This window comes from Apium graveolens, chromosome 8 (genome assembly GCF_009905375.1).
Source record: "Apium graveolens cultivar Ventura chromosome 8, ASM990537v1, whole genome shotgun sequence".
Taxonomy (NCBI): domain Eukaryota; kingdom Viridiplantae; phylum Streptophyta; class Magnoliopsida; order Apiales; family Apiaceae; genus Apium; species Apium graveolens.
This window is the reverse complement of record NC_133654.1, coordinates 262,691,344-262,718,169: the sequence shown is the minus strand read 5'-3', so window position 1 is coordinate 262,718,169 and position 26,826 is coordinate 262,691,344. Positions and strand designations below refer to the sequence as shown.

The 26,826-nt window shown below is 38.5% G+C and overlaps 1 protein-coding gene across 1 annotated transcript; it reads left to right on the top strand.

The window, feature by feature from the left end:
• The first annotated feature begins 20,615 nt into the window (after positions 1 to 20,615).
• Positions 20,616 to 22,732, top strand: LOC141680843 (uncharacterized). Its single transcript, XM_074486950.1, has 5 exons — positions 20,616 to 20,794; positions 20,974 to 21,240; positions 21,363 to 21,707; positions 21,890 to 21,944; positions 22,034 to 22,732. The coding sequence occupies exons 1-5, from the start codon at positions 20,616 to 20,618 to the stop codon at positions 22,730 to 22,732; spliced, it is 1,545 nt and encodes a 514-aa protein (XP_074343051.1).
• Positions 22,733 to 26,826: the final 4,094 nt, after the last annotated feature.

Genomic DNA, 26,826 nt, shown 5'->3' with positions numbered 1-26,826 from the left:
TAAATATATTTTTTTTATAAATTCCACCTCTAATATTGTGCTATCACTACAACAAAATAGGCCAATTACGACCGCCAACTTACGAAGGAAAAAAATGCGCGCCAAACTTACGACGGAAAAAAGTAAAACGTCGTAATTATTTATGACGAAACACAAAACCGTCGTAAGTTTAGTATTTTATTAATAAAATTATTCACGGCATGATTAAACAAAAATGAAAATTATTTGAAATTGCGACGATCTAAACATTTCGTCGTAAGTTAATTATTTTTATTAAAATTTTAACTTGATATTGAAAAAAAAAATATTAATCAAAATTTGCAACGAAATATGTGCGATGGAAAAAATCGGATCGCCAAATTTACGACGGAAATTAAAATTCGTCGTAAGTTATCAAAGAGGGAAATTTAACCTTTTCCCCAAATTTCTGGCGGGGAAAATATTGAACATCCAATTTATGACGGAAATTAAAATTCGTCGTAAATTATTCAAGAGGGAAATTTAACTTTTTCCCCAAAATTTTGGTGGTAAATTTGACTTTCCTCAAATTTTTTGCAGATAATAATTTATGACGGGTTCTGTCGTAAATTGGCACATGATTTTTTATAATTTCAATTTTTAAGAAATATTATTTCATGATCCAACCATATTAATGTCAGCATTTATTTGTTTGGGTGACATTTCAAGAATTTCAGTAAAAAATTAAATATTTTGATAAAATAATTTAATATGAAACATTGATTATATCACTAATATATATATATAAAATCTTCCATACGTTTGGATTGTTCAAAAATATTTTTAAAATAATCGTAACACCAATTTAGGAATAAACACTAGTTAATAGTACTAGTCCGACTGATGCTTCACTGGTAAATTGGCAAATCAGATAAATTATTTTGACATTTAATTTTTGTAATATCACAAATATATATCAATTGAAATCCATATAGTTGTATCGTTCAAAAATATTTTTAAAATAATCGAAACGACATTTTAGAATTAAACACTAATTAGCTGTACTAGTCAAACTAATGCTTGACTGTTAAAATGGCAAACCAACTAAAATTATTTTCATATGAAATTTTTGTTATATCACTAATAAATATCTATTGACATCCATATGGTTGGATCGTTCAAATATATTTTTAAAATAATCGAAACATCAACTCAGGATTAAATACTAGTTAGCTATACTAGTCAAACTCATGTTTCACTGTTAAAATGGCAAACTAAATAAAATTATTTTGATATGAAATTTTGGGTATATCACTAATATATATATCTATTTACATCCATACGGTCGGATCGTTCAAAAATATTTTTAAAATAATCGAAACACCAATTCAGGATTAAACACTAGTTAGATGTACTAGACAAACACATGTTTGACTGTTAAAATGGAAAACCAAATAAAATTATTTTCATATGAAATTTTGGGTATATCACTAATATATATATATATATATATATATGTATTTACATCCATACGGTTGGATCGTTGAAAAATATTTTTAAAATAATTGAAACACCAATTCGAGATTAAATACTAGTTAGTTGTACGAGTCAAACTCATGCTTGACTCTTAAAATGGCAAACCAAATAAAATTATTTTGATATTAAATTTTGGGTGTATCACTAATATATATATATATATATATATATATATATATCTTTTCACATCCATATGGTTGGATCGTTGATTTTTTGTTTTTAGATAATTGAAACACCAATTCAGGATTAAACACTAGTTAGCTGTACTAGTCAAACTCATGTTTGCTTGTTAAAATGACAAACCAAATAAAATTATTATGATATAAAATTTTGGGTATCTCACTTATATATATATATATATATCTATTCACATCCATACGGTTGGATCCTTGATTTTTTTTTAAATAATCGAAACACCAATTCAGGATTAAATACTAGTTAGGTATATTAGTCAAACTCATACTTGACTGTTAAAATAGCAAACCAAATAAAATTATTTTGATATGAAATTTTGGGTATATCACTAATATATATATATATATATATATATATATATATCTATTTACAACCATATGGTTGGATCGTTGAAAAATATATTTAAAATTATCGAAACAACAATTCAGGACTAAATACTAATTAGCTGTATTAGTCAAACTCATGTTTGACTATTAAAATGACAAACCAAGTAGAATTATTTTGATATCGAATTTTGGGTATATCACTAATATATATATCTAATTACATCCATATGGTTGGATCGTTGAAAAATATTTTTAAAATTATCACAACACCAATTCAGGATTAAACAGTAAATAGATGTACAAGTCAAACTGATGCTTGACCGTTAAAATGACAAACCAAATAAAAATATTTTGATACGAAATTTTGGTTATATCACTAATATATATATATATATATATATATATATATATATATTGACATCCATACGGTTCGATCGTTGAAAAATATTTTTTTAAATAATCAAAACACAAATCGAGGATTAAACACTATTTAGTTGTACAAGTCAAACTAATGGAGCATGTTTTAAGATTTTATATATAACTGCCTGAAAAGTGTTATTAATCATTTATTTTTAAAATGTCCTCCTTTAATTACGGAAGATTAGTTATTTAAAATTTTAAAATTGTCTAAAGATGGCAAAACTTTTAAAATTTTGGTTTTGTTTTAACCTAATTTTAAAATATCTTTTATAGAGTTATAGTTAATCGATTAAGTAATCACCATGTTAAAATAATTTTCTTTTAAGGTCACAACATAATGGAAACATTATATTTTTGCCCTCAATAAAATAATATTTTCGTTACAACAATATTTTCCCCCTATCATTTTAAATACTTTTAAATGTTCTAAAAAGTTATGAATATATATGCCTACTAATATAATTATCATGAAATCATATAATTTAAATTTTAAATGAACAAAATTAAGAACTGAATTCAATTTTCTTTACAAAAAATTATAAAAAAAAATCTAGGCAATTCGTGGGGGTTTTAAGATAGTATATATAGAAAATAGGGGGAACAATGTGAAGTCGACCATATTGGAACAGAATAGAAAATAGGGTTGAGTAGAGCTTGAGACCTAATTTTAAAGTCTTTGGCCGCTGATTCAATCGCTTGCTGCTTGCAAAGTATATCGAAGATTCAACCGCTGTTATATATATCAAAGATTTAATCGATGTTAAGTCTAGTTCGATTTTCTTCTAAAGTATCAAAGATTCGAAGATCCAATAGGTAGTGGCGGACCCAGAAAGTTTTTTTAGGGGGGTCCGAAAAAATTTTAGTACCAAATTTTCAAATTTAAATTTTTAATTTAGTTAAATTTTGGATAAGTTAAAAAAAATGTTAACAAAAATTATTAAAATATAAGAATAATTTGTATGCATCACCTATTCACCATGATTTATATGTTAGGACTTAGTAGAATATAGTAAAAAAGAAGTGGCATGTATGTAAAACACAAAATGTGTAAGCAAAAGTAGAAGAAAACACAAATTTAGAAAGAAAAAGCAAAAATTTGTAAGCAAAATTAGAAGAAAACACAAATTTAGAAAGAAAAAGTAGAAGACAGGGTTCGAACACCGGTTAATGGGGAAAACTACATCACCATAAACCAGCTAGGCTACCATCAGAAGTCAGTTTATAAGTATACTACATGAATGATATTTGAAAACTTAGGGGGGGCTAGGGACCCCTTTGGACCCCCCTTAGATCCGCCTCTGCCAACATGTATCATTGATTCATTTTTTCATTAAATAATCATTATTTTGTCTCTGTACTTTGTAGTTTGTTCAATTAGAGGCAAGTTTCTTTATTTATATACAGTAATTTGTAATTACTTAATTACTTAATTTGTCTCTGTACTTAATAGTTTATTATTGATGTTACTTAATTTGTCTGTGTACTTAATAGTTTATTGTTGATGTTACTTAATTTGTCTCTGTACTTAATAGTTTATTGTTAATGTTACTTAATTTGTCTCTATACTTAATAGTTTACTGTTGATGTTGAGAAGGGTTCTGATTCTGATTCTGATTCATATGGGTCTGATATTGAGAAAAAATCTAAAGCTATTGGCACCAAGAAGGCGATAGAAGAGCTACAGGAAAATGATGGAATGCTGATAAATATTAAGGAATAAGATGATGACAAATGCATTGGTGCTGATGGTTATTCACAAGTTTAATATCAAAGTATAAGTCCTAAATAGCAATCCTCAACAATAATTATATTTTCAGTTAGTATGGTTTTTACCTTCTAGTCGAATTTTGTTGATGTTTTCACTTGCTCAATAATGCAATTATACCTTATTATATAATTCTTTATTATGAAATATCTGGATATCATATTCCAGTCCTTGGTTCTGTCTCAAATTCCATACAATTCCCTTTATGTCAATCCCCTCACTGACCTCAAACACACTCGCAGTTCGAGTGAAGGCTGTCATGGAAACCTCGATATCGTGCCTCTCGGAGTTCACATTCGTCGTAATTCTGACAACAAAGAGACTGTTGTCGTACTTAAAAAAGTTGAAAATGTAAAAAACGCTGATAAGGAAAATGCGGAACCGAATAGCGGTCCAGTAGCCGTGGCTAAAAAGGTGTCTACCGAGAAGTTTCATAAGAAGCCTAGAGCCTTGAAGCCAACTTCACTTCAACTGTGTATGCAAATGAATGAACCTGAATTTATACTTGGATCAGGAAGTATGGAGCCTGCTGATTCGGAGCACTCGAGTTCGTTGAAGATTTGGGATTATTCGGATTCTGAGTCTGCTCCGGCTTCTTCCTGGTCTACTATTCCCAATAGGTTTGTGAATTTTTTTGTATAAAATTATTGCTGAATTAATTAAATTTAATTTGTTGTTGAAATGTTAAGTACATTCAAATCTCGCCTAATTAATAATCGATAAATTTACTAACACACCATAAATTAATTATTCTAACATAATTTTTTTGGTCATTTATATTTAACCTGGATAAATTAATAAAATTATCCGGTCTGATGCTATTTAAATTGATCATATGTTCCTGTTTTGCAGGACATTGCTGTGCAGGCCTTTGCCAGTGGACATTGGGAGGTGCACTTGTGTGATTGTGAAAGAAAAATGTGTAGAAGGACTACATGGGGGCAGTTTGTACACCATTTACGCTAATGTAAGGTTTCCGTGTTTTACGACATTTCACTTTCTTCTTTTCTGCAAGTTTAACTCTTAAAATACTGTTAGTCGTATTGGGATGTTATATAGTATTGAGGTTTCTTAATTGATTCTTCATGTTTAGTGTTGTCTTGGAGTAGGTTTTGCACTATGAATTACATTATAATAGGGTTATAGTGTTGGGTTGTAGTTGCTCTAATTTGTTACAAGTATTTACAACTAACCATTGTCAATAATCAATATGTCATGTTGCATAATGTTTGTTTCGCGTTTAAAATATTTGATTCTTATAATAGTGTTAATTATATTGGGATGTTTGACTTAGTTTTTATATAATAATTAAGGTTTCTTAGTTGATGTTTCGTGTTTGTGACCTGGATTGTAATTTATCAAGCATTAGTAACAAATAACCATTGTCAGTATGCTATGCTGCATATGTTTGTTTTGCCATTTGAATATTTTGATTGTACCTCATAGTAGTTAGAATTGTCTTGCAACACAGCTTAGTTTGAGAATTCATTCTCATTCCAACTTTGCTTTCATTCCCAAACACTTCACTAAATTCATGGATGTTTCGCTAAACAATCGCTATTTTATGATTTGTACTCATTTGATCATACTTGTGCTAATACCTTGAACAAGTATATTTCAAGGAGATTATAAAAATACTGCCTTATTACTAGGCATTATGATCTCATAGATAGGAACCGAGAAACGGTTATAATTTGGCCCACATGTTGATATTGGAAATTAGAGCAAAGAAGTTCACAGTCTGCTGATTATAATCACGTGAGATAAACGTGACCTTAGTGAAATTTGTTTGATATGTCCTGTGATTTGATTCAGTTCACAGTAGTTATTCTATTTAATCAACCATTTATATGTTGTTTGGGAGCATTTAGAATTACATGTACTCTATCATAATCCTTGAAAAGGTTAGTATTTGACTATTTAATGGATTATCTCAGGAAGGTCATGGAAGATAATCAAAAACTTGCAATGGCTCCCCACAAGAGGCATATTGGAAGATCTGAGTTTATACTTGCTCAATTAACAAAGGGGATTTTATGTCCTGGTGATGATAGTTTTGTGGGAAGTGTCACTTCCAACCTCATAGGTTCCAAGTACAATATATGGGATCAGGTTCGATGTCCATTTTAGTACTATATTGTTGAAGAGCTGGTTGATTGAAAATCATGGGTTCCAGCCACATGCCGTGTCAGAGCTCAATGAAAAGAGTTTCTGGAAGATGTTGGATGCTGAAAGAAATGTAGGAAGATTGAGAAAGAGGTTAAGGAAGCCGAGCAAGCCCATCTTGAGACCTCTTATGCAGAAGTAGACATGTCAGTAGATTAATTTCTATGTAGGTTTTCTCGCTAAATCATATGAGTCACGTCTCTACTTTTATCATTTACTATTCGTCCAATGTTTGTAATTCTAGCACATTTTTGGCTATGGTTGCTTAGTTACTTACCGGAAATGAAATTAGTCTTTGCCAGGGAGTTTTTGTTGACTTTGTGATTGCATTAGACTTTCACATGTTTAGAATTTAAATTGGAAGCCGAACATGGCTGGAAACTGAAAAATCAGAATTTGGCTATTCTGGAAATACAATCTTACGACGGTTGTTTATCACATATTTCGTCGTAAGTTACTAATTTACGACGTATAGTTGTGTCGTAAATTTGTGTTTTATTTTATCAAAGATGGATCTCGTAAGAAAATATACGACATTTTTTCCGTCGTAAGTAACTAACATACGACATTATTATTCGTCGTATGTTGATAACTTACGACGGAATATTCCGTCGTAAGTAGATTTATTATTTTATTGAGAATGAGGGCCCCTACTTCCTAACTTCCGACGCAATTTTATTTTGTGACGAAAAATTGAACTTACTACTCAAGCAAAAACGACGATTTTTTCCAGTCATAAATGCCTCAATTATGTCGATTTTAGTTCAAAAAAACCGTCGTAAATGGACTTATTTCTTGTAGTGTATTAACACCAAAAATTAAGGTTAAATACAGGAAAATAAGACCTAATATTTTAGTCGGATATATATTTTAGGCGGGTGTTTTAAATTTTTTCAATAATTTAATTTTTTGGTAGGATTTTTTAATGTTAAACTAAATATTAAATTTGATCCCATTCTGTCAAATTTATTCGGTCATATTTAAGTGGTTGTATTTATCCGTGGTCGAATTTAGCATAAAAATGACCGAACTCCTAAGTTCAACTCCCTTAAAATTGAGCGTTTCAAAATTTGTTGAATTTAGCCTTGTTTCTTGTAGTGGTTGTTCCAATAATTTTTTGAAAGTAATGTTTAATTTTTAAAAATGGATACAATAAAAATTATTAGTTATAAGCTAAAATATGCAGAAAAATAGAACAGTTGTTTTACTAATATGAAATACTTACTTTCTCATTATTGCATTCTACGGAAATAACAAAACATTTAAACTACTACTAACCATGCTCCTACAAATCAGGTGCATGATCCTACAAAGACTCCACTAGTTTCCTAACAATTGATAACTACTTAGACTGAATCAAACTTGTCAACGTAAACATGTGTAGCCGACTTATTCGAACTGGACTTAAACAAAATAGCCCACAAGGCATGTTTAGATTATTAAGTCCCAACAAACTCCCCCTTAATCTAAACATCTGCAAGACTTCTGATACCCAACAAGTTCCTCATCCTTTCGAATTCTGTTGGTGCTAATGCCTTCGTCATTTTATGTGCTCGCTGTTCTTGAGTGTTCATGTACTTGATAACCATCAAACCCTTCTCCACGCAGTCACGGATAAAATGATACCTCAAGGCTATCTGCTTGCTTCTCCCATGGAAAGTTGGATTCTTGGCAAGGTCTATAGCTGATCTGTTGTCTATGTACAACGTGACTGGTCCTGTTTTCAGTGCTCATACATATTTTAGAACTTGTTGCAACCAAATTGCTTGGCATGCTGCAGCTATGGCGGCCATCAGTTCGGCCTCACATAAAGATAATGCTACACAACGCTGCTTCTGAGACACCCAAGTAATCAGGTTTTCATTAAGGTAGAAAAGCATTCCCCGCGTGCTCTTTCGGTCATCGATACTCCCGGCTAAATCACTATCTGAAAAACCGGATAAAATATAATTCCCACAACCCTTGGAATAAATAAAACAGTAATGCGTTGTTCCTTTGATATACCTGCAGATTCTTTTTACTGCAGCCATATGTAATTCAGTTGGCCTTTCCGTGTCATCTCCTTACTATACCTACAGAGTAGGCTATATCAGGCCTCATGTGTACTAAATAATGGAGACCACCAATGATGTTTGTGAAATGCGTAGGATTAACTGCCTTTCCCATATGTCCTGCATGAATATTCATGCATGAATATTCAGTTTGTACTCCATTGGATACTTAACTGCTCTACACTCTGTATTGCCAACTCGTTCCAGGACCTTCGTGGCATACTGGGCTTGACAAATTTCTATAAATCCCTTCTTCTACACAACTTCCAGGCCTAAATAATACGATATTTTACCCAAATCAGATATGTCAAATTCACGATTTATCCCTCCTTTAATCGATTTGAAGATATTGTCAAAGAGGAGAAATGCTGATTTCTGAGATTTCGTCATAGAGGATTCCGTGAGGACGAGATTGTTAAGCGCAAACTGGCATGTCAAAGGAAAGTTATGCAAGATCGTCCAATCACATACATATCTTAACAAACCAATGTTTAATACACAATCTGAGTGTAGTTCTTTGTACTAGGGACAGATCACCATATAGGATATAGCGTATGCAATATTTAAACACAGTAAGCTGAACACGATATGTTTTGCATGGAAAATCTGCAAATCGGGTTAACTAGATAAAGATACAAAAAGCAATATTTAAAGGGATAGAAAGCAACTACTAAGCTATAAACCAGGGAATAACAAATCCTAGTTTATCTCCAATCTAATCTCCTAAACTCACGCAACTGACAGCAACTAAGTCTAAGCTGTTAACGTAATACATGGACAGCTAGTTATTCAGAAAACAAAATAAACAAATAACTAAAATATGTTTAGATTAAAATTAATCCCAACATACTCCCCCTGAATCTAAACATCATTTAGTTTCTTGACACCCAGCAAATCTCTCATTTTCTCAAACTTTGCAGCTACCAATGCCTTTGTCAGGATGTCCGCACGTTGTTCATGTGTGCTGACATGTCTTATGATGATCAAGCCCTTTTCGACGCAGTCACGAATGAAATGGTATCTCAAGTCGATGTGTTTACTTCTCCCGTGGAACACTGGATTCTTAGCAAGGTCTACAGCTGACCTGTTGTCGACATAGAGAATGACTGGACCTAGTTCCACATCTGCAATACAACTCAGTACTCGTTGAAGCCAAATGGCCTGGCACGCAGCAGCAGTAGCGGCCATAAATTCTGCTTCACAGGAGGACAAGGTGACGCATCGCTGCTTCTGAGACACCCAAGTAACTAGATTCTCGTCAAGATAGAAGGCCATACCTCCTGTGCTTTTCCTGTCGTCCAAGCTCCCTGCCAAATCACTGTCTGAAAAACCTTTTAAAATATAATTTCCATGGCCTTTCGTATATAGCAGTCCATAGTGTATCGTCCCTTTGACATAACGACAAATTCGTTTTACCGCATTTAAGTGCAACTCGGTTGGTCTCTCCATATATCGGCTGACTATACCAACTGCAAAAGCGATGTCTGGGCATGTGTGCACTAGATATCACAATCCGCCAACTATACTCTTAAAATGAGTGGAATTCACAGCTTGTCCTTCCTTGTCAGCATGTATCTGCAGGCTGTGATCCATAGGAAATTTGACTGCATTACATTCGGCCAATCCTGCCTTCCCGAGAACTTTCTTGGCGTAGCTGGACTGCTTGACTTCGATGAACCCACGGTTTTGAGACACCTCCAAACCCAGATAGTAAGCCAGTTTTCCGAGGTCGGACATGTCAAATTCCCTGCTCATATCCCCCTTGAATTTTGCAATGTCCGACGCGTTTGTACCTGTGATGATCAAGTCATCAACATAAACTCCAACAATTAACGAATCTGCTCCAGATTTTTTAGCGTAAACAGCTTGTTCGAAGGGACATTTGAGGAAACCCAGTTGTAAGAGGTACTGATTTAGTCATGAGTACCAGGCCCGGGGGGCTTGGCATAGCCCATACAGGGCTTTAAGAAGTCTATATACTTTGTCTGTTTGCCCTTCCTTAATAAAACCTTTAGGTTGTCGTACATAAACCTCTTCAAGTAGGATGCCATTTAGAAACGCAGACTTGACGTCAAGGTGATGTACCTCCCAGTCGTGTTTTGCTGCTAGAGCCAAAAGTAGATGGACTGTTTCCAGCCTCGTCACAGGGGCAAAAACCTCATCGTAATCCACACCATGTTTCTGAACGTATCCTTTTGCTACGAGTCGGGCTTTGTGCTTTGTCACCTCACCGTTCTGATCCTTTTTTACTTTGAAAATCCACTTAAGATCAATAGCCTTGTGTCCTTTAGGAAGTGTAATCAGTTCCCATGTTTTATTTTTTTCGATGGAGGACATTTCTTTTTCCATGGCTTCTTTCCATACTTCGTCTGTAATTGCTTGTTCAAAACACACTGGCTCATCAATTCCCATCAAGAATAATTCCTCCTCGAGTTCAATCTCTGCAGAATCTGCATATACATCAGCCAGAGAGCGAAAACGGAATGGCTGTTCACTGAGTTTGCTGGCATCACTAGGCTGCGTGAGTGGACTGCTGAGAGTTGCAGTAATATTGTTCTGAGGAACTGCAGGTGTAGTCGGTTCCTCTGTGACTTCCTGTGTTGGATCATCAAATAAATTATCATTGTAGCCTGCAACTGTTAGCTGTTCAGATGAGTCTCTGGCAGTGTCTGCATTCCTTGTCCAACCCCAGCCTTTCTTTTCATCAAAAACGATGTCTCTACTGATGTGTACAGTTCCAGAGTTTGGGTCGAATAGTCTGTATGCTTTTGTTCCTGGTTCTCGACCAAGATGGACCAATTCTTTGCTTCTTGTATCGAGCTTTTTAGTGTACGGAGCAGGTATCTTCATGTATGCCAGGCAGCCAAATATTTTTTAAATGTGCCATACTTGGTTTTATCTCGAACCATGCCTCATGAGGTGTGATTTCGGACAGAGATCTAGTTGGCAATTTATTAAGAACATAAACAGCATACCGAACAGCTTCCCCCCAATATTGTGTTGGCATGTTTCTTTCATTCAACATACTTCTTGCCATGGCAATCACCGTGCGATTACGGCGCTCTACTACACCGTTTTGTTGAGGTGTATAGGGCGCTGTAAAATGCCTTAGAATACCCTGTTCCTCACAGAAAAATTGGAAATCTTTGGAGCAGAATTCACCCCCATGATCTGTTCGCAGGACTTGTATACCCTGTTTTTCACCATTCTCAACAAGCAGTTTAAATTTCTTAAAATATGTTAAGGCCTCATCTTTTGTTTTGAGCATATAGACCCACATCATACGGGTATGATCATCTACCAACAACATAAAATAACGATTTCCTGCCGGAGTGGGGGGAGACAGTGGTCCACAAAGGTCTAAATGAATCAGTTCTAATTTAGTTTTTGCAAAGAAATTTGCTTGAGATGGAAAAGGCTTACGTGACTGTTTCGACATGAGGCATCCACTGCAGATTTCTCCAGGGTGTTTGATAGAGGGCAGGCCATGTGCCATCCGGTTCTTTGCCATTAAGTGCAGAGCTTTGAAATTAACATGACCGAGACGTTGATGCCACAACCAAGCTTTCTCTTCGTCTTTCGTTAATAGGCAGGTCTGTTGTGCTTCCTCGATGTATATTTTGTACAACCTGTTCCTAGATCTCTAAACCTGCATAAGTAATCGACCACAACTTTCATATACCCAGAGATGATTACCATCCAGAACGACTCTGTTTCCTTCCTCTGAAAGTTGTCCCAAACTAATAATGTTACTTCGCAGGTTAGGAATGTAGTAGACACCGTTCAGAACTCTGGTTTCTCCATTCTTACATGCTATTCTGATAAACCCTTTCCCCTCTATTTTTACCATTGACCCGTCTCCAAATTTTACCTCACCTCTTGCTGTCCTGTCCAGCTTCTCAAATTTGTCTCGTCTTCCAGTCATATGATTACTGGCACCATTGTCAAGGTACCAGGTGTGTTCTTCAGTCTCTTTATCATTTGTTGCTCCTTTGTCTTCAGTAAAAGCAATTTCTCCATTTATTTTATTCTCACAAAATACCATCAACAACGCAGGTTCGCTGTCATGTACCTGCGTTAGGTTCGTTTCGCCCCTTTGTTGTTTGTTTCGCCCAGTTTTGCGACACTCAGCTGCAAAGTGCCCGTAGCCACCACAACCAAAACATTTTACCTGGCTTCTATCTCGAACAAATCGGTTGTTTCTCCATTTATTTTATTCTCACAAAATACCATCAACAACAGAGGTTCGCTGTCATGTACCTGCGTTAGGTTCGCTTCGCCCCTTTGTTGTTTGTTTCGCCCAGTTTTGTGACACTCAGCTGCAAAGTGCCCGTAGCCACCACAACCAAAACATTTTACCTGGCTTCTATCTCGAACAAATCGGTTGTCTCTTGTCCTGCTTTCTCCTCCTCTATGTGAGACATTTTTGCCCGATCTCCTCAACCACTCTTCTCTAGTAAGTAACAACTTGCCTTCAGCGTTTTCCTTTCTTTGCCACTCTTCCTCAGTCAACAATAGCTGCTGTCCCTCGTTACTTTCTGCAGGCCCTTTCAGTCGCTCTTCATGGGCCCGAAGAGATCCAACCACTTCCTTCACTGACATTGTATCCAAGTTCCCAAATTGCTCTATGGCTGAGGCTATTTGTAAGAACTTGGTTGGAACAGCCCTTAATAGTTTCTTGACGATATATTCCTCTCCGATTGCTTCTCCTAATGCCCTGATGTTTGTGACCAAACCATTTAGTCTCATACAAAAATCGTCCAGCTTTTCAATGTCCTTCATTTTCAGTGACTCAAACTCAATTTTAAGCGTATGAACCTTAGCTTTCTTCACCTTATCCGCTCCCAAACATATTGTTTTGATCGACTCCCAAGCTTCCTTTGAGGTTTTCTTTTCTGCAACTGCCAGTAATATGTCGTCTGGAATCCCTTGATAAATCATGGCTAGCGCTCGTTTGTCTGTCTTTTCCTCAGGTACCGTCTTTGGATCCTTGAGTTCGATTGATTCCCAAACTGCATGCGCCTACATAAGTACTTTCATCTTTATGGCCCAGGTGGTGTAGTTTAATTTTGTAAGCATTGGAATACTCAGCCCGATGGAGCCTTCTCTGGTCTTGTTAGCCTCCATCTGTGTGACCTCAATATGTGGTGAATGCCGCTCTGATACCAGATATAGGATATAGCGTATGCAATATTTAAACACAGTAAGCTGAACAAAATATGTTTTGCATGGAAAATCTGCAAATTGGGTTAACTAGATAAAGATACAGAAAGCAATATTTAAAGGAACAGAAAGCAACTACTAAGCTATAAACCAGGGAATAACAAATCCTAGTTTATCTCCAATCTAATCTCCTAAACTCACGCAGCTGACAGCAACTAAGTCTAAGCTGTTAACGTAATACATGGACAGCTAGTTATTCAGAAAACAAAATAAACAAATAACTAAAATATGTTTAGATTAAAATTAATCCCAACACACCACTAGCACATATAGGTTTCTAGTTTTCATAAAGTTCTTTAATAAAAAATTATTTAGTAATCTATCGATAAATAATAACACCATGCAACCAAATTTTTTTCATTGAGTTTTTAAGTAATTTTTATTGTATATCACTTTTTAAATTTTTTTAAAATATTTTGTATAGATACTTTGTTTTGACAAAATTGTCTAGATACTTAGATAAATTAACTTTCAAAATTTTCATTTTAAATAGTGACAAAACTTAATTTGACTTTTTGAAAAATAACATATGTAACTATGTGATCAATGTTACGTTAATACTTGCATAAGTGGAGAACATAAGGGAAAGAATTCCTTCCATAAATACTAGCTCAAATTCTACAAAAAGAAAATCAAACTCAATAGTTTTAATAGTTTGCAAAAATTTAGAGGAGTACACATTAGTTTGAGGTTATTTATTACTTAAAGTATATCAATATAATATATATTTTACCTATAAGATAGTTCTTTGCAGTTCATACTAGACCTTCAACCATAATCAAAATATTACAAAATTTATCTATAATAATGTTAAGTATAATATGACGTATCAATAATTTTGACATCCGAATAACACTTATATTTCATCTATTAACATCAATCTACTATATCCACATAGATATTACTAAATATTTCACAATAACACTTGTATTTCATCTATTGGTATCCATCTATCGATATCCAAATTGATTTTTTGTATTATATGTTTTGGTCGAAAAAATTTCTACTTACTCTATCCCTAAATAACGTCACATATTATTTCCCAAAGTTCACACTGTAGTTACCAAAAGATTCATAGTAAACTTAGAGAGGAGCTTCTCGTGCACTAATATGTAACACGTAGATGTAGATGAAGCCACAAAGAGAGGAAATATATAGAGGGACTGTACTCTAATGTCCCTCAAAATACTACAAGAAAAACGACTAAATACAACCTGTCCAAAACCGGTCGCATTTAATTAAATACGACCGCCAGCGGTGGTATTTAGCAAAATATGATCGATTTTTGATTCGGTCGTACATATGGGAGTAATATTTAGTAGTCGGTTGTATTCATACTAAATTCGACCGAAAATTTAACCTGTTATATTTTAAATTAAACTGGAGGTGGTCAAATTGTATTTTCACTTAAAATTTGAAAATCGCACCAAAAGTAATTTAAAGTTTTAAAAATTTAAATGGCCCTCCCAAAATGTAAAGTTAACCATATTTGAATTAAAATACAGTTCTAAATTCGAATGTATTCGATCGATAAAACAAACACCGGAATTAAAAAAAATCTCGCCGCTAACTAGAAAATTTCCGGATTCGGTAAGCTACCCCGAATCCGGTCACCTTTTCGGTTAGGCAACCCAATACAAGTTCAAATCAGTATTTTCCACCTTATTTCGGCATACCAAGTAATTCTAAACTACTTCTATAATCCAGACCTAAGCATAACAATATCATACTATCAACTAATTGTAATTGTGGGTTTAGAGGAAAACAAACTAAAATCAGCTTTTTACGGCTTTTTACAGCCAAAAACCCAAATTGGGCCAGTTCTCAACTATATCTAATGTTCAATATCACAAATTAAAGCACAAATCATATACAATGTATAAATAATTAAAATATAAACCACAATCATAACCACGTGACACCAAAATATGGAATTTAAAACACGACTTCAAAGCATTGTACAGGAGGATATCCGACTAAACGAGTTCGATTAGAACGCCGTTAATTTTTCATTAAATCTGTGTCATGCTAGCAGTGAGTCAGGGTGATGACGGTATTTTCCAGTGAAGAAATGCACTGATTCCTGTAGTACTGCCTTCGCGAATGTCTGTGTCGTCTCTCATTTTCTCTGTCTATTAGGAAAAATATGTGGAGGCTGGGTTTTTTAGAGTGAAAAAGAGTTTCCATAGGGTTTGAGAAAGAGGAGAAGGGGTGTGCAGAGAGGCGCATATGTGTAAGTTTGGATATAAAAGAATAATTAGGGTCTGGTGTTTGGTATATGGGCTTTGTAATTTGGGCTTTAAAAGCCTGCTTTATACTTACACTTATCTATAAATGATTTTAATTTTGTTAGTCAAATACCTATCTAAATTATCATTAATTACAATCAATTTTTTAATTAATGATATTTTTAAATATGTTAAGAAAATTTCTAACATGTAACATGTTCAATTGTGTAACATATTTCTCTAAAATTATTAAGAATCTATTATTTTGTATTAACTTATACCCACCAAATCTAACTGTTATTCCCAAAAATTGGTATAAACAATATTCAAATTAAGATTGATAAAATAGGCAAATCGAAGAAGAAACGCCTAAAATTTAGGAACATATAAGATTGTCTTTCCAGAAAGGGAAGGACAGCGCGCCCTTTGCGTAGTTAGGACGCGCCCCATAGACTGAATGGTTGATTGACAGTTGTGGTTGACCATGCCTTAAAGGCGCGCCCTCGAGCATAGTGAGGAGGCGCGCCCTCGAGCATAGTGAGGAGGCGCGCCCAGTTGTTTAAGAAAGGGTGAGGAATTCCTTCCTATGATGAGCCTAAGGGCGCGCCCTAAGTGAGAGAGATGGCTTGGATGGGACTTCAACAGGATTACTTGGATGGGTTCTGTGGAAGATTCAAGGAAGATGGAGATTATTATTACTAACTTATTTGGTGCAGGTACTCTATTGAAGAACTCCTTCCTGTAGCACATTTACTGGAAAGGCGGTGTCCGTGGTAGAGACCTCCAGGGGTATGCCTGGACTGAAGGCCTCCTCCTGTAGTCAATGGGTGTCCTCATTCGGGATGTGGGGTGAAATCTGGTGTGTGCTTTGGGTGCTCTGTCTCTGTAGTCAACGGGTGTCCTCGTTAGGAGACTTTGGAGTATCCTGCACTTTGCACCCAAAAGCTTGGGATCACTTGTCCTGCAATCTGGTAGGGGCTCCTTATCGAGGGACAAGGATGCGTCCAACATTTGGGGTGAACCACGGCTATACCTGCATCCGCGGACTAGAGAAACGGCTGGTAGCAGAGGGTTATCCTTGGCCAGGGAGATGCCTTATCTGTGAAGTCTTGAAGCTCCACGGACGAGCCTTGGGCCTTTGTGGTTGGGCCTCATCGGCGGACATTCCTAAAGCTAGTAGAAGATAATTTCCAGTGGGTTTTCCTACTGGGCTTCGGTATAAGAAATCTAAGCTCATTAGGTTTCTTGTTCCCCAAGAACTACGTGGGCTTGATCCCCTACAAATAGGGGTACGTAGGAAAATTGTAAGGGGTCAAAAGCGAGAGCGCAAAGGAGCCCCCACAAACCCTAAGCAATCTCAGCTCCCAATAATCACCACCACCAAACACTGTTTATCTTTTCCAACGAATACTTTTCATCGGATCCACCGATTACTCTTCACGTTTCTGACATAGAACTGTCATCACAGATCTTGTTTCCGGCTACGAACCTCAGACTTTGTTGCTCCCAAATTCCTCCGTCAAAAAATTGGCGCTAGAAAGAGGGGCTAATCAAGATCTGCATCTAGGAGGAAAGATGTCCCAATATCGTGCTGGAAGTTTTTATGATGGAAGCTCTGAAGAAGAATCTGATCACGGCTATGAACATGAACCTTACATTCCGCCGATGACTGATCGTCCCATTCCGGATGTTGGGGGACAGCCGCCTGTGCTCATCAGCAACGCCGATTTGCTAGAACAACTATATCGCATGGGCGATATTTTGAACGGTTTTGACTCGAGTTTGAGCACCGTGGAACGACGCAAGACCAGGAGGGGCCTTCCTCCGTCCGTGTAACTCATGCACCTGGAAAAGCACCTATGACTGATAAGGACGCCTCAGCCGGCCACGGCCACACTGGAGGGGGGCGTGTGCCGATCACCCCACGGCGCCTGGACTATTCCAATGACACGTCACCAATCATCGAGCTGGTGGTAGAAGATGCTGATGGATGGGAAATTCTGCGGACGGATAACCAGGGAGCCACCCATCGGCACCGGTCTGGACGTAGTCTTGAGGAACGCCGAGAGGCGGAGTCAAATCCGGAGAATCAGCAATGGGGCTTCGCAGCTTTGAAAGATCGCTTGGGGATCCGCTTGGGAGATGATTATTTAAGAATGTTGTTGCTTGAATGGAAAAATGAAGCTGATCGTGGAGATGTGATGCCCCATGATATAACGCGTGTGCCCCTGAATTCCCAGGAAAATCGGGAGCGGCACCGCGATCATGAGAGAGCTCCTCCCCACAGATTGCTGTACCGATATGGTCGTGGATATGGAAGCGACCGTTGGAGAAGGCCTCAATGGAGGGGAAGAGGTGGAGGCCAAAGTAGGTACTTAGATGGATATTGTCGCGACAATTACCGTGGCCACATTAATTCTCGCTGGTATAATCGAGTAGATAGCGATAGCTATACGAAATATGATGATCTCAGAGATGTGGAAAATTATGACCGCGGGACGGCTCGAGGCCGCAATCGGGGTCAAATAGAAAATCAGGAGGGAGATCAAGGTCGGAACCCCGAAGTAATTATGATACCCGAAGATGCCCAGAACACGAACCAGCAGCAAGCCCCTCCAGGGGGAACCAAGTAGAGGTACCTCCACTGCAACACCAAGGTCCGCAGCCTCAAATGCAGACTATTCCAGGTGTGGGGACTTTTAATGTGGGAGATCTAAAAAGGCTACTTAACCATCTAGAAGGCAGAGTGAGGGCCACAGCTGAAATCCCTTCCCCATTCTCGATGGCGGTAAGAGAGGCACAATTACCGACCGGGTATCGCAACACTACTAGCGATCTCCGTTTCCATGGAAACTCAGATCTTGTGGAATTCGAGGGTCGTTTTAATATAGAGATGGATGTGTACTAAGTCCCAGACTTAGCTCGATGCCGGCTCTTGGCGGCAACCTTTAGAGAAAGCGCCCAACAGTGGTTTCAAAAGCTCGGACTAGAAGTGATCACTTCCTGGGATCAGATGAAAACTCTGTTCTTGACCAAGTTCTAAGTTGCAGTAAAATATGCACCCTTTGTCACAACTTTTGCCAATGTTAGGCAAAGGGAAACTGAAAGCTTAACATCGTACGTCAAAAGGTTCAACGCTGAATCTATCAGTGTAAGGGGGGCATCAGACGAAGCCCTGAAAAGCTTCCTAATCGCAGGATTAAGGGTTGGTTTGGACTTAGCAAATGTCTTTGTTTTGGCAGAATTGTTTAAAGCCATAGAACAATCTCTGGCAGAGGTGCAACCGACTTCGCAGGCAAGTCAATAAAGCAAAGCAAGGAAGGGAGATAGGTCTCCAAGCCGAAGGTACAGAAGGGGCAGTCGGAGCCCCGACTGGGTGAATACCGTGAACACAAGAAGGGGACGAAGCCCTCCCTCAAACTATGACTACAGAATAAGCCGGTACACGCCTTTGGTCACGTCTATCGAGCATATCTTCGAGGTAAACAAAAATAGAGGGCTATTTAGAAAACCTGAAGCTTTATCATCATGGAAAAGCAAAGACAAGAAAAAGTATTGTGAATACCATGAATCATCTGGACATAACATGCATGAGTGTCAACAATTATCAGATGAGATCGAAGCGCTTATCAAAGAAGGATCCCATGGTGAATGGGTAGTCAAGGAAGTAAGGAAGCACAAGGATGACATATCAAAGGAAGAAGAAAGGCGAGCCCCACAGGGGTCGAACAATGATACTCTGGAGGCAAATAAATTCGTCTGGGATGGCAGCATCCGAACAATCTACGGGGGAGATCCCGGGATGGAATGCAGTAACTGAGCCTTGGCAAGATATGCTAGGGAAGCTCGGTTCAGACCTCTCACGGACATTCATAGGGTGAAGACTCGACCGCCCAAAGTATTTAAGGGTGAGTCCATGGATATTACCTTCAGAGAAGCAGATGCTCGATGGGTGCATCACCCTCACAATGATGCGCTAGTTATTTCCATCTAGATTTGAACCAAAAACGTCCATAGGGCCTTCGTGGACAATGGAAGCTCGGCGAACATCCTCTACTACAGCACCTTTAAGAAGATGGGGCTAACTGATCGGGATATGTCGGGGGAAGACTCGTGGGTCTATGGCTTCTCTGGCGTGGGAGTTAGAGTTATGGGATCAATTCGATTGCCAGGTACTTTAGGGGAAAGCCTGCTGTCCGTAACAAAAATGCTTGAGTTTAAGGTCCTGAATCAGGAGTCGTCCCATAACGTGTTGCTGAGACAGCCTTTTCTTCGGGAGATGAGGGTTATTATTTCAATCCACCACCTTACCATCAAGTTTCCAACGCCAAATGGTGTGGGGAGTATAAAGGGCTCTTAGTATGACTCTCGGGAGTGCTACAGGCAAGCTATGAGAGGCTTTAGAAAAGACTCCCACACCAAAGATGCATCAGACGATGATCGAGAAAAGAGCATTGAGCGACCGATCGAGGAAATCCAGGTTCATTATCATGTCGAACAAGAAGACGAGTGCTCCTCTGAACTTCCTCCAGCAATGTTGTTCTTGGAAGATACAATCAGAATTGAAATGTTGGAAGAAGAGGAATCCTCAAACACCGTAGTCCAAGCAGATTTCAATGGGGAATGACTAGAGGGAAGATTTGACGTCTTGCAAAGCCTCGGACAGGACGAGCATAAGGTAGATACCCCTCTCCCAGAGGGAGCGCCCTTCCCCACAAGAAATATCAAGGAAGTTGATGCCCCTGCGATGCAGGGCGCGGCTTCTAAAGAAGTCGATGCTCCTCCTAAAGGGGATGTGCCTTCTCTGCAGAACAATGAAAATCATAATTCACCCAACCTGGATCCACGGATACCAATGCCAACGGAGAAGGTGGGGCCAGCAGAAGATACAATTGAAATCCCCGTCGACAAAAAGTTCCGAGTAAGGTTTTAAGGATTGGGTCTCAGTTGGTACCAACAGTGAAGGAAGGTCTCTCGGTCTTTCTCTTAGCGAACCTTGACGTATTTGCATGAAACCATTCTGATATGGTAGGAATTGACCCAGAGGTAATGTGCCACCGTTTGAATATCGATCCCAAGCATAAAGGAGTTCGATAAAAGCGCAGGGCCGTAAGCGGAGAGAGGGCTACGGCCTTAGCGGAAGAAGTGGATAGGCTCTTGGACGTTGGACTAATTCAGGAGTCCTTTTACCCGGAATGGTTGGCCAGTCCAGTGTTAGTGAAAAAACCCAACGGCAAATGGAGAACATGTGTAGATTTCACTGATCTGAATAAATTGTGCCCAAAAGATAGCTTTTCCTTGCAAAGAATTGATCAGTTGGTCGACGCCACGGCAGGACATGCCTTGCTCAGCTTCATGGATGCATACTCCAGGTATAATCAAATTCCCATGTATGGGCCTGACCAGGAGCACACCTCTTTTATTACTAACAGAGGACTTTTAGTTATATTGGAATGCCATTCGGTCTGATCAACGTCGGTGCCACTTATCAAAGATTGGTAAATAAAATATTTAAGGGGCAGATTGGAAAAACGGTAGAGGTATACGTGGATGATATGCTCGTAAAATCTAAGAAGGCAGAAGATCACATCGCCGACTTAGCTGAGATGTTCCAGATTCTGAGAAAGTTTCAGATGAGGCTAAACCCACAGAAGTGCGTATTCGGTGTGGAATCAGGAAAATTCTTGGGATTTATGGTTAACCACCGGGGAATTAAGGCAAACCTGACAAAAATCAAGGCTCTGTTGGACATGAAATCTCCTACCAGCGTCAAGCAAGTGCAGAGCCTGACAGGAAGAATTGCGGCCCTAAATCGATTTGTCTCAAAGTCGTCAGACAGGTGCAAAGAGTTTTTTAAAGCAATCAAATGAATGGGGAAGAATTTTGTATGGACCCCTGATTGTGAAGAAGCTTTCCTGAAAATTAAAGAGCAGTTGGGAAATCCTTGAATGTTGGCCAAGCCGGAAAATGGAGAGATACTGATTCTTTACTTGGCAGTGTCTTAATACTCTGTTAGCGCAGTGTTGGTGAAGGAGGAAGCAAGCCACTAGTGGCCCGTATACTATGTGAGCAAAAGGTTACTGGAGGCGGAAACCATATACCATCATGGAAAAATTGGTGTAGGCCCTTATTCTTGCAGCACGAAAGTTAAGACCATATTTTCAGGCTCACCGAATAGAAGTCCGCACTGCTTATCCGCTCTGGCATATTCTACACAAACCCGAATCGTCGGGAAGAATGTTAAAATGGGTAGTAGAGTTAGGACAATTCGATTTGGAATATTGTCCTCGTACGGCAATCAAGGGACAGACATTGGTTAATTTCATACTTGAGTTTGATTTTGAAGTAGATGATAAAGCCATAGTTTTGGCAGAACCTTCCTCGCAAAGAAATTCACCCGGTGATAAGAGGGAGGAACTCCCCCATCCTTGGTGGATCTTACATGTCGATGGGGCCGTAAACAGTAACGGATCAGGTGCAGGGATTGTCTTGATCATTCCGGAGGGGCACCGTTTGATGAGTGCTATCCATTTCAAATTTTACGTCACCAACAATGATGCTGAGTATGAAGCTTTGATCAACGGCCTGAAATTAGCTCTGGAGGTGGGGGTCGTGAATTTGATAGTTCGAAGTGACTCTGAGTTGGTTGTGAACCAAGTCAACGGAGGTTTCCAGGCCCGGGGACCACAGACGGAGTTGTACATGAGATATGCGCAACGCCTATTGGAAACATTTGGAAATGCCAGCCTAAAAAGTGTTCCGCGAGAGAAGAAAATAGTAATGCGGATGCCTTGGCCAAGATGGGATCCCAGATGGACAGCGTCCAACTTGGACAAATCCCTTTGGAAATCCAGGAAATCCTGAGTATTCCGGATGTAGAGGTGCTACAAACACAAGAAATTCCGCGAAAAAGCTGGATGACTCCCTTTCATAACTATATTCAAACAGGAGCTGTACCAGAAGACAAACTACAGGCTCGACGCCTTCGATACTAGGCTGCAAAGTATGTTGAGTATGACGGGGTATTATACAAGAGAGGATTTAACCAGCCACTGTTATGATGTGTAAATATAGAAGAGGGAAATTATATTCTCAGAGAAGTGCACGAAGGGATTTGTGGCAATCACTCGGGGGTGGTTCGCTGGCATTAAAAGTACTCAGACAAGGATACTACTGGCCGACTATGAAAGAAGATGCCTTCAAGTTTGTCCGGGCTTGTGATCGTTGCCAGCGATTCGCCAACTATTCCAACGCTCCGGCATCCACCATTACCTCAATAGCAAGTCCTTGGCCTTTTGCCATGTGGGGGATCGATCTCATTGGAGAGTTGCCCAAAGCGAAGGGGGATGTGAAATACGCCGTGGTAGCTGTGGACTACTTTACCAATTGGGCGGAGGCTATGCTACTGGCCACGATCACAACAAAGAAGATGAGGGACTTTGTTTTCAATTCTATAGTATGCAGGTTCGGTATCCCCTACAAACTCATCTCGGATAATGGGAAGCAGTTTGATAGTAAAGAGTTAAGGAAGCTTTGTGAGGACTTGAACATCAAAGAGGACTTTGCCGCAGTTTTTCATCCGCAAAGTAACGGTCAGACGGAGGCTATAAACAAAATCATAAAACAAACCTTGAAGGCAAAGTTGGAAGAAAAAAAGGAGATTGGCCAGAGGAAATGCCCATGGTCCTCTGGTCTTACAATACAACTCCCAGATCAACTACAGGAGAAACCCCATTTCTGCTGACTTATGGGTATGAGGCCATGGTTCCCGTAGAGGTAGGAGCCGGATCCCTCCGGATAGACGTGTTTGTTGAGGAAGATGTAAAAGTTAACCAGAGGCTCCACTTGGATTTGTTAGACGAAGACCGAATAAACTCTCAATTAAAGCTTGATGCATATCAGCAGAGAATCGCAAGGCATTTTAATAAAAAGGTAAAATCCGTGTCGTTCAAGGTTGGGGATCTTGTGTTGCGAAAGGTTATTCCTAACACTAAGGTAGCTCAGCACGGGGTGCTTGGAGCTAATTGCTTAGAAGATCTAGATGGTAAACCCATCCCTCGAGCATGGAATGCGGAACATTTATGGAAGTATTATCAGTAGGGTGTGGTTTGTGTCCCCCTCATTTCCATGCTTAATTCCTATATAATAGACTAGTAGAAAATAAATTCCTCCTAGCCTAGGGGGTAGTACATATGACTACGAACCTTGGAACTAGCAGAAGGAAAAAAAATTTCAAATAATTTCCCCATAGAGCATAGTAGCCATGGGACTGGTGTAATTTGTGTGCTATAGTGCAATATCAATAAAAGAAAGAAGTTACTTCAAATTACTTTATTTGTTTGGCATAAAAAACTTTCATTTGAAGAAACCAGAGGCGCGCCCTATCGAATAATTGTTATTTCAAAATCGAGATAACATAGTATGCATATATGAAAGGACAATCTAAAAAACTGATAATGACTAAGGTTTATGAAAACATGATATAAGGGCGTGCCATCATGGAAGTATGCATCTCATGTTTTTGGAAGTATAAGATGGCCAAGAAAAAGTCAAAAATGCCTTAACAAATATTATGCATATTGAAGAAAAGATGAAATTATATGAAACCATACGAAATATCATGGTGCAAAGGTGAAGTGTAGCAAAATAATAAGTCATACAACCTGCATAGCATCAAAAGAGGGCTGGCTCCTCAGAAGTATTTGAAGCTTAAAGTATGAATATTGGATAAACATACATCAGGGCGCGCCCTGAGATTTCTCTGTTGGGGGAATGGTTTGAAGAGGAGCAGTAGGATCAGCTTCAGGCAGTCCTTGGGGGTTTCCTTTCTTGGTGCGCCCTCATCCTCTTCCTCTAATCCAAGCTCTACCCTTCTCGCCTTGATTTCAGCAGCATGCTCCTTCTTAAATTCTATCATCTCAGCAACTATTTCTTCCCCAAACTTTCCAAAATGCTTCATCAATCATTTCCCTCTTCTCATCAGGCAAACTCATGTTCTGTTGCTCCTCAAGATACTCAATCCTCAAGTTGGCTCCACCAAGCTCAGTGTGGAGAGAGGTAGCCTTTTTATTGGCAACCTCCAGCTGAGAAGTAAGATTAGCCACCTCATCCTTGAGAAAGGAGATTTCAGAGTCCTTGGCTTTGATGTCTTTGGCATGCAGAAAAGCTTTGTCTTTTAAGGTGTTTTTCAAGATGTTATTGTCGCCCTGCAGCCTCTCGAGGCACGCCTTCTCTTCAAGAAGCTTGTCCACCACCCGGGTGGAGTGGACGAATAATTGGCAGGATGCTTTGATGGAAGCACGGGTGGCCTAAAATTTAGGAACTCATAAGATTGTATTTCCATAAAGGGAAAGACGGCACGCCCTTTTCGTAGTTAGGACACACCCCATGGACTGAATGGTTGATTGGCCGTTGTGGTTGACCATGCCTTAAAGGCGCACCCTCAAGCATAGTGAGGAGGCGCGCCCAATTGTTTAAGAAAGGGTGAGGAATTCCTTCTTATGGTGAGCCTTAGGGCGCGCCCTAAGTTTGAGAGATGGCTTGGATGGGACTTCAACAGGATTACTTGGATAGGTTCTGTAAAAGATTCAAGGCAGATGGAGATTATTATTACTAAATTATTTGGTGCAGGTACTCTATTGAAGAACTCCTTCCTGTAGCACATCTACAGGAAAAGCGGTGTCCGTGGTCAGAGACCTCCAGGGGTATGCCTGGACTGAAGGCCTACTCCTGTAGTCAATGGGTGTCCTCATTGGGCTTGTGGGGTGAAATCTGATGTGTGCTTTGGGAGCTCTCTCCCTGTAGTCAACGGGTGTCCTCGTTGGAAGACTTTGGAGTATCCTGCACTTTGCACCCAAAAGCTTGGGATCACTTGTCCCGCAATCTAGTAGGGGCTCCTTATCGGGGGACAAGGATGCGTCCAATATTTGGGGTGAACCACGGCTATACCTGCGTCCTCGGACTAGAGAAACAGCTCATAGCGGAGGGTTATCCTTGGCCAGGGAGATGCCTTATCCGTGAAGTCTCGAAGCCGCGGACATTCCTAAAGCTAGTAGAAGACGGTTTGCAGTGGGTTTCCTACTGGGCCTCGGGATAAGAAATCTTAGCCCATTAGGTTTCTTGTTCCCCAAGAACTACGTGGGCTTGATCCCCTATAAATAGGGGTACGTAGGCAAATTGTAAGGGATCAGAAGGGAGAGCGCAAAGGAGGCACCACTAATCCTATGCAATCTCAGCCCCCAATAATCACCACCACCAAACACTGTTTATCTTTTCCGATGAATACTGTTTATCGGATCCACCGATTACTGTTCACGTTTCCGACGAAGAATCGTCATCACAGATCTTGTTTCCGGCTACGAACCTACGACTTTGTTGCTCCCAAATTCCTCCATCAACACTAACTAATTATATTCATATTTATTTCAATTTAATTTCTTTAATCCTGGATCAATGGTTAAAACATTATTTATTAATAGTTAAAACGTATGTTGGCCTGGATAAAAGTATATAATAATGACTAAATAATCATCTTTTTTTTGTTTTATTAAAATAGTATGAAGAATCATCATAATTTAACAGTCAAGGTTCAGTTTGACTAGTACAGCTAACTAGTGTTTATTCCTCAATTGGAGTTTCAATATTTTTAAAAAATAATTTTCAACGATTCAACTGTATGGATGTCAAAAAATATATATTAGTGATATAACCAAAGTTTCATATACAAATAATTTTATTTGGTTTGCCATTTTAACAGTCAGTCAAGCTTCAGTTTGACTAGTACAACTAAATACTATTTTATTCCTCAATTGGAGTTTTGATTTTTTTAAAAATATTTGTCAACGATCCAACCGTATGGATATCAATATAATATATATATATATATATATATATATATTAGTGATATAACCAAAATTTCATATCCAAATAATTAATTTAGATTGTCATTTAAAAAGTTA

What these genes read in the sequence shown, in the direction of transcription:
- LOC141680843 (XM_074486950.1), top strand. Translation starts at nt 20,616, where the DNA reads ATGCAGGGCGCGGCTTCTAAAGAAGTCGATGCTCCTCCTAAAGGGGAT. An exon ending in GACAAAAAGTTCCGAGTAAG is followed by an intron (nt 20,795 to 20,973) that starts GTTTTAAGGATT and finishes ATAAAAGCGCAG; the next exon opens with GGCCGTAAGCGGAGAGAGGG. An exon ending in GTATACTATGTGAGCAAAAG is followed by an intron (nt 21,945 to 22,033) that starts GTTACTGGAGGC and finishes CCATATTTTCAG; the next exon opens with GCTCACCGAATAGAAGTCCG.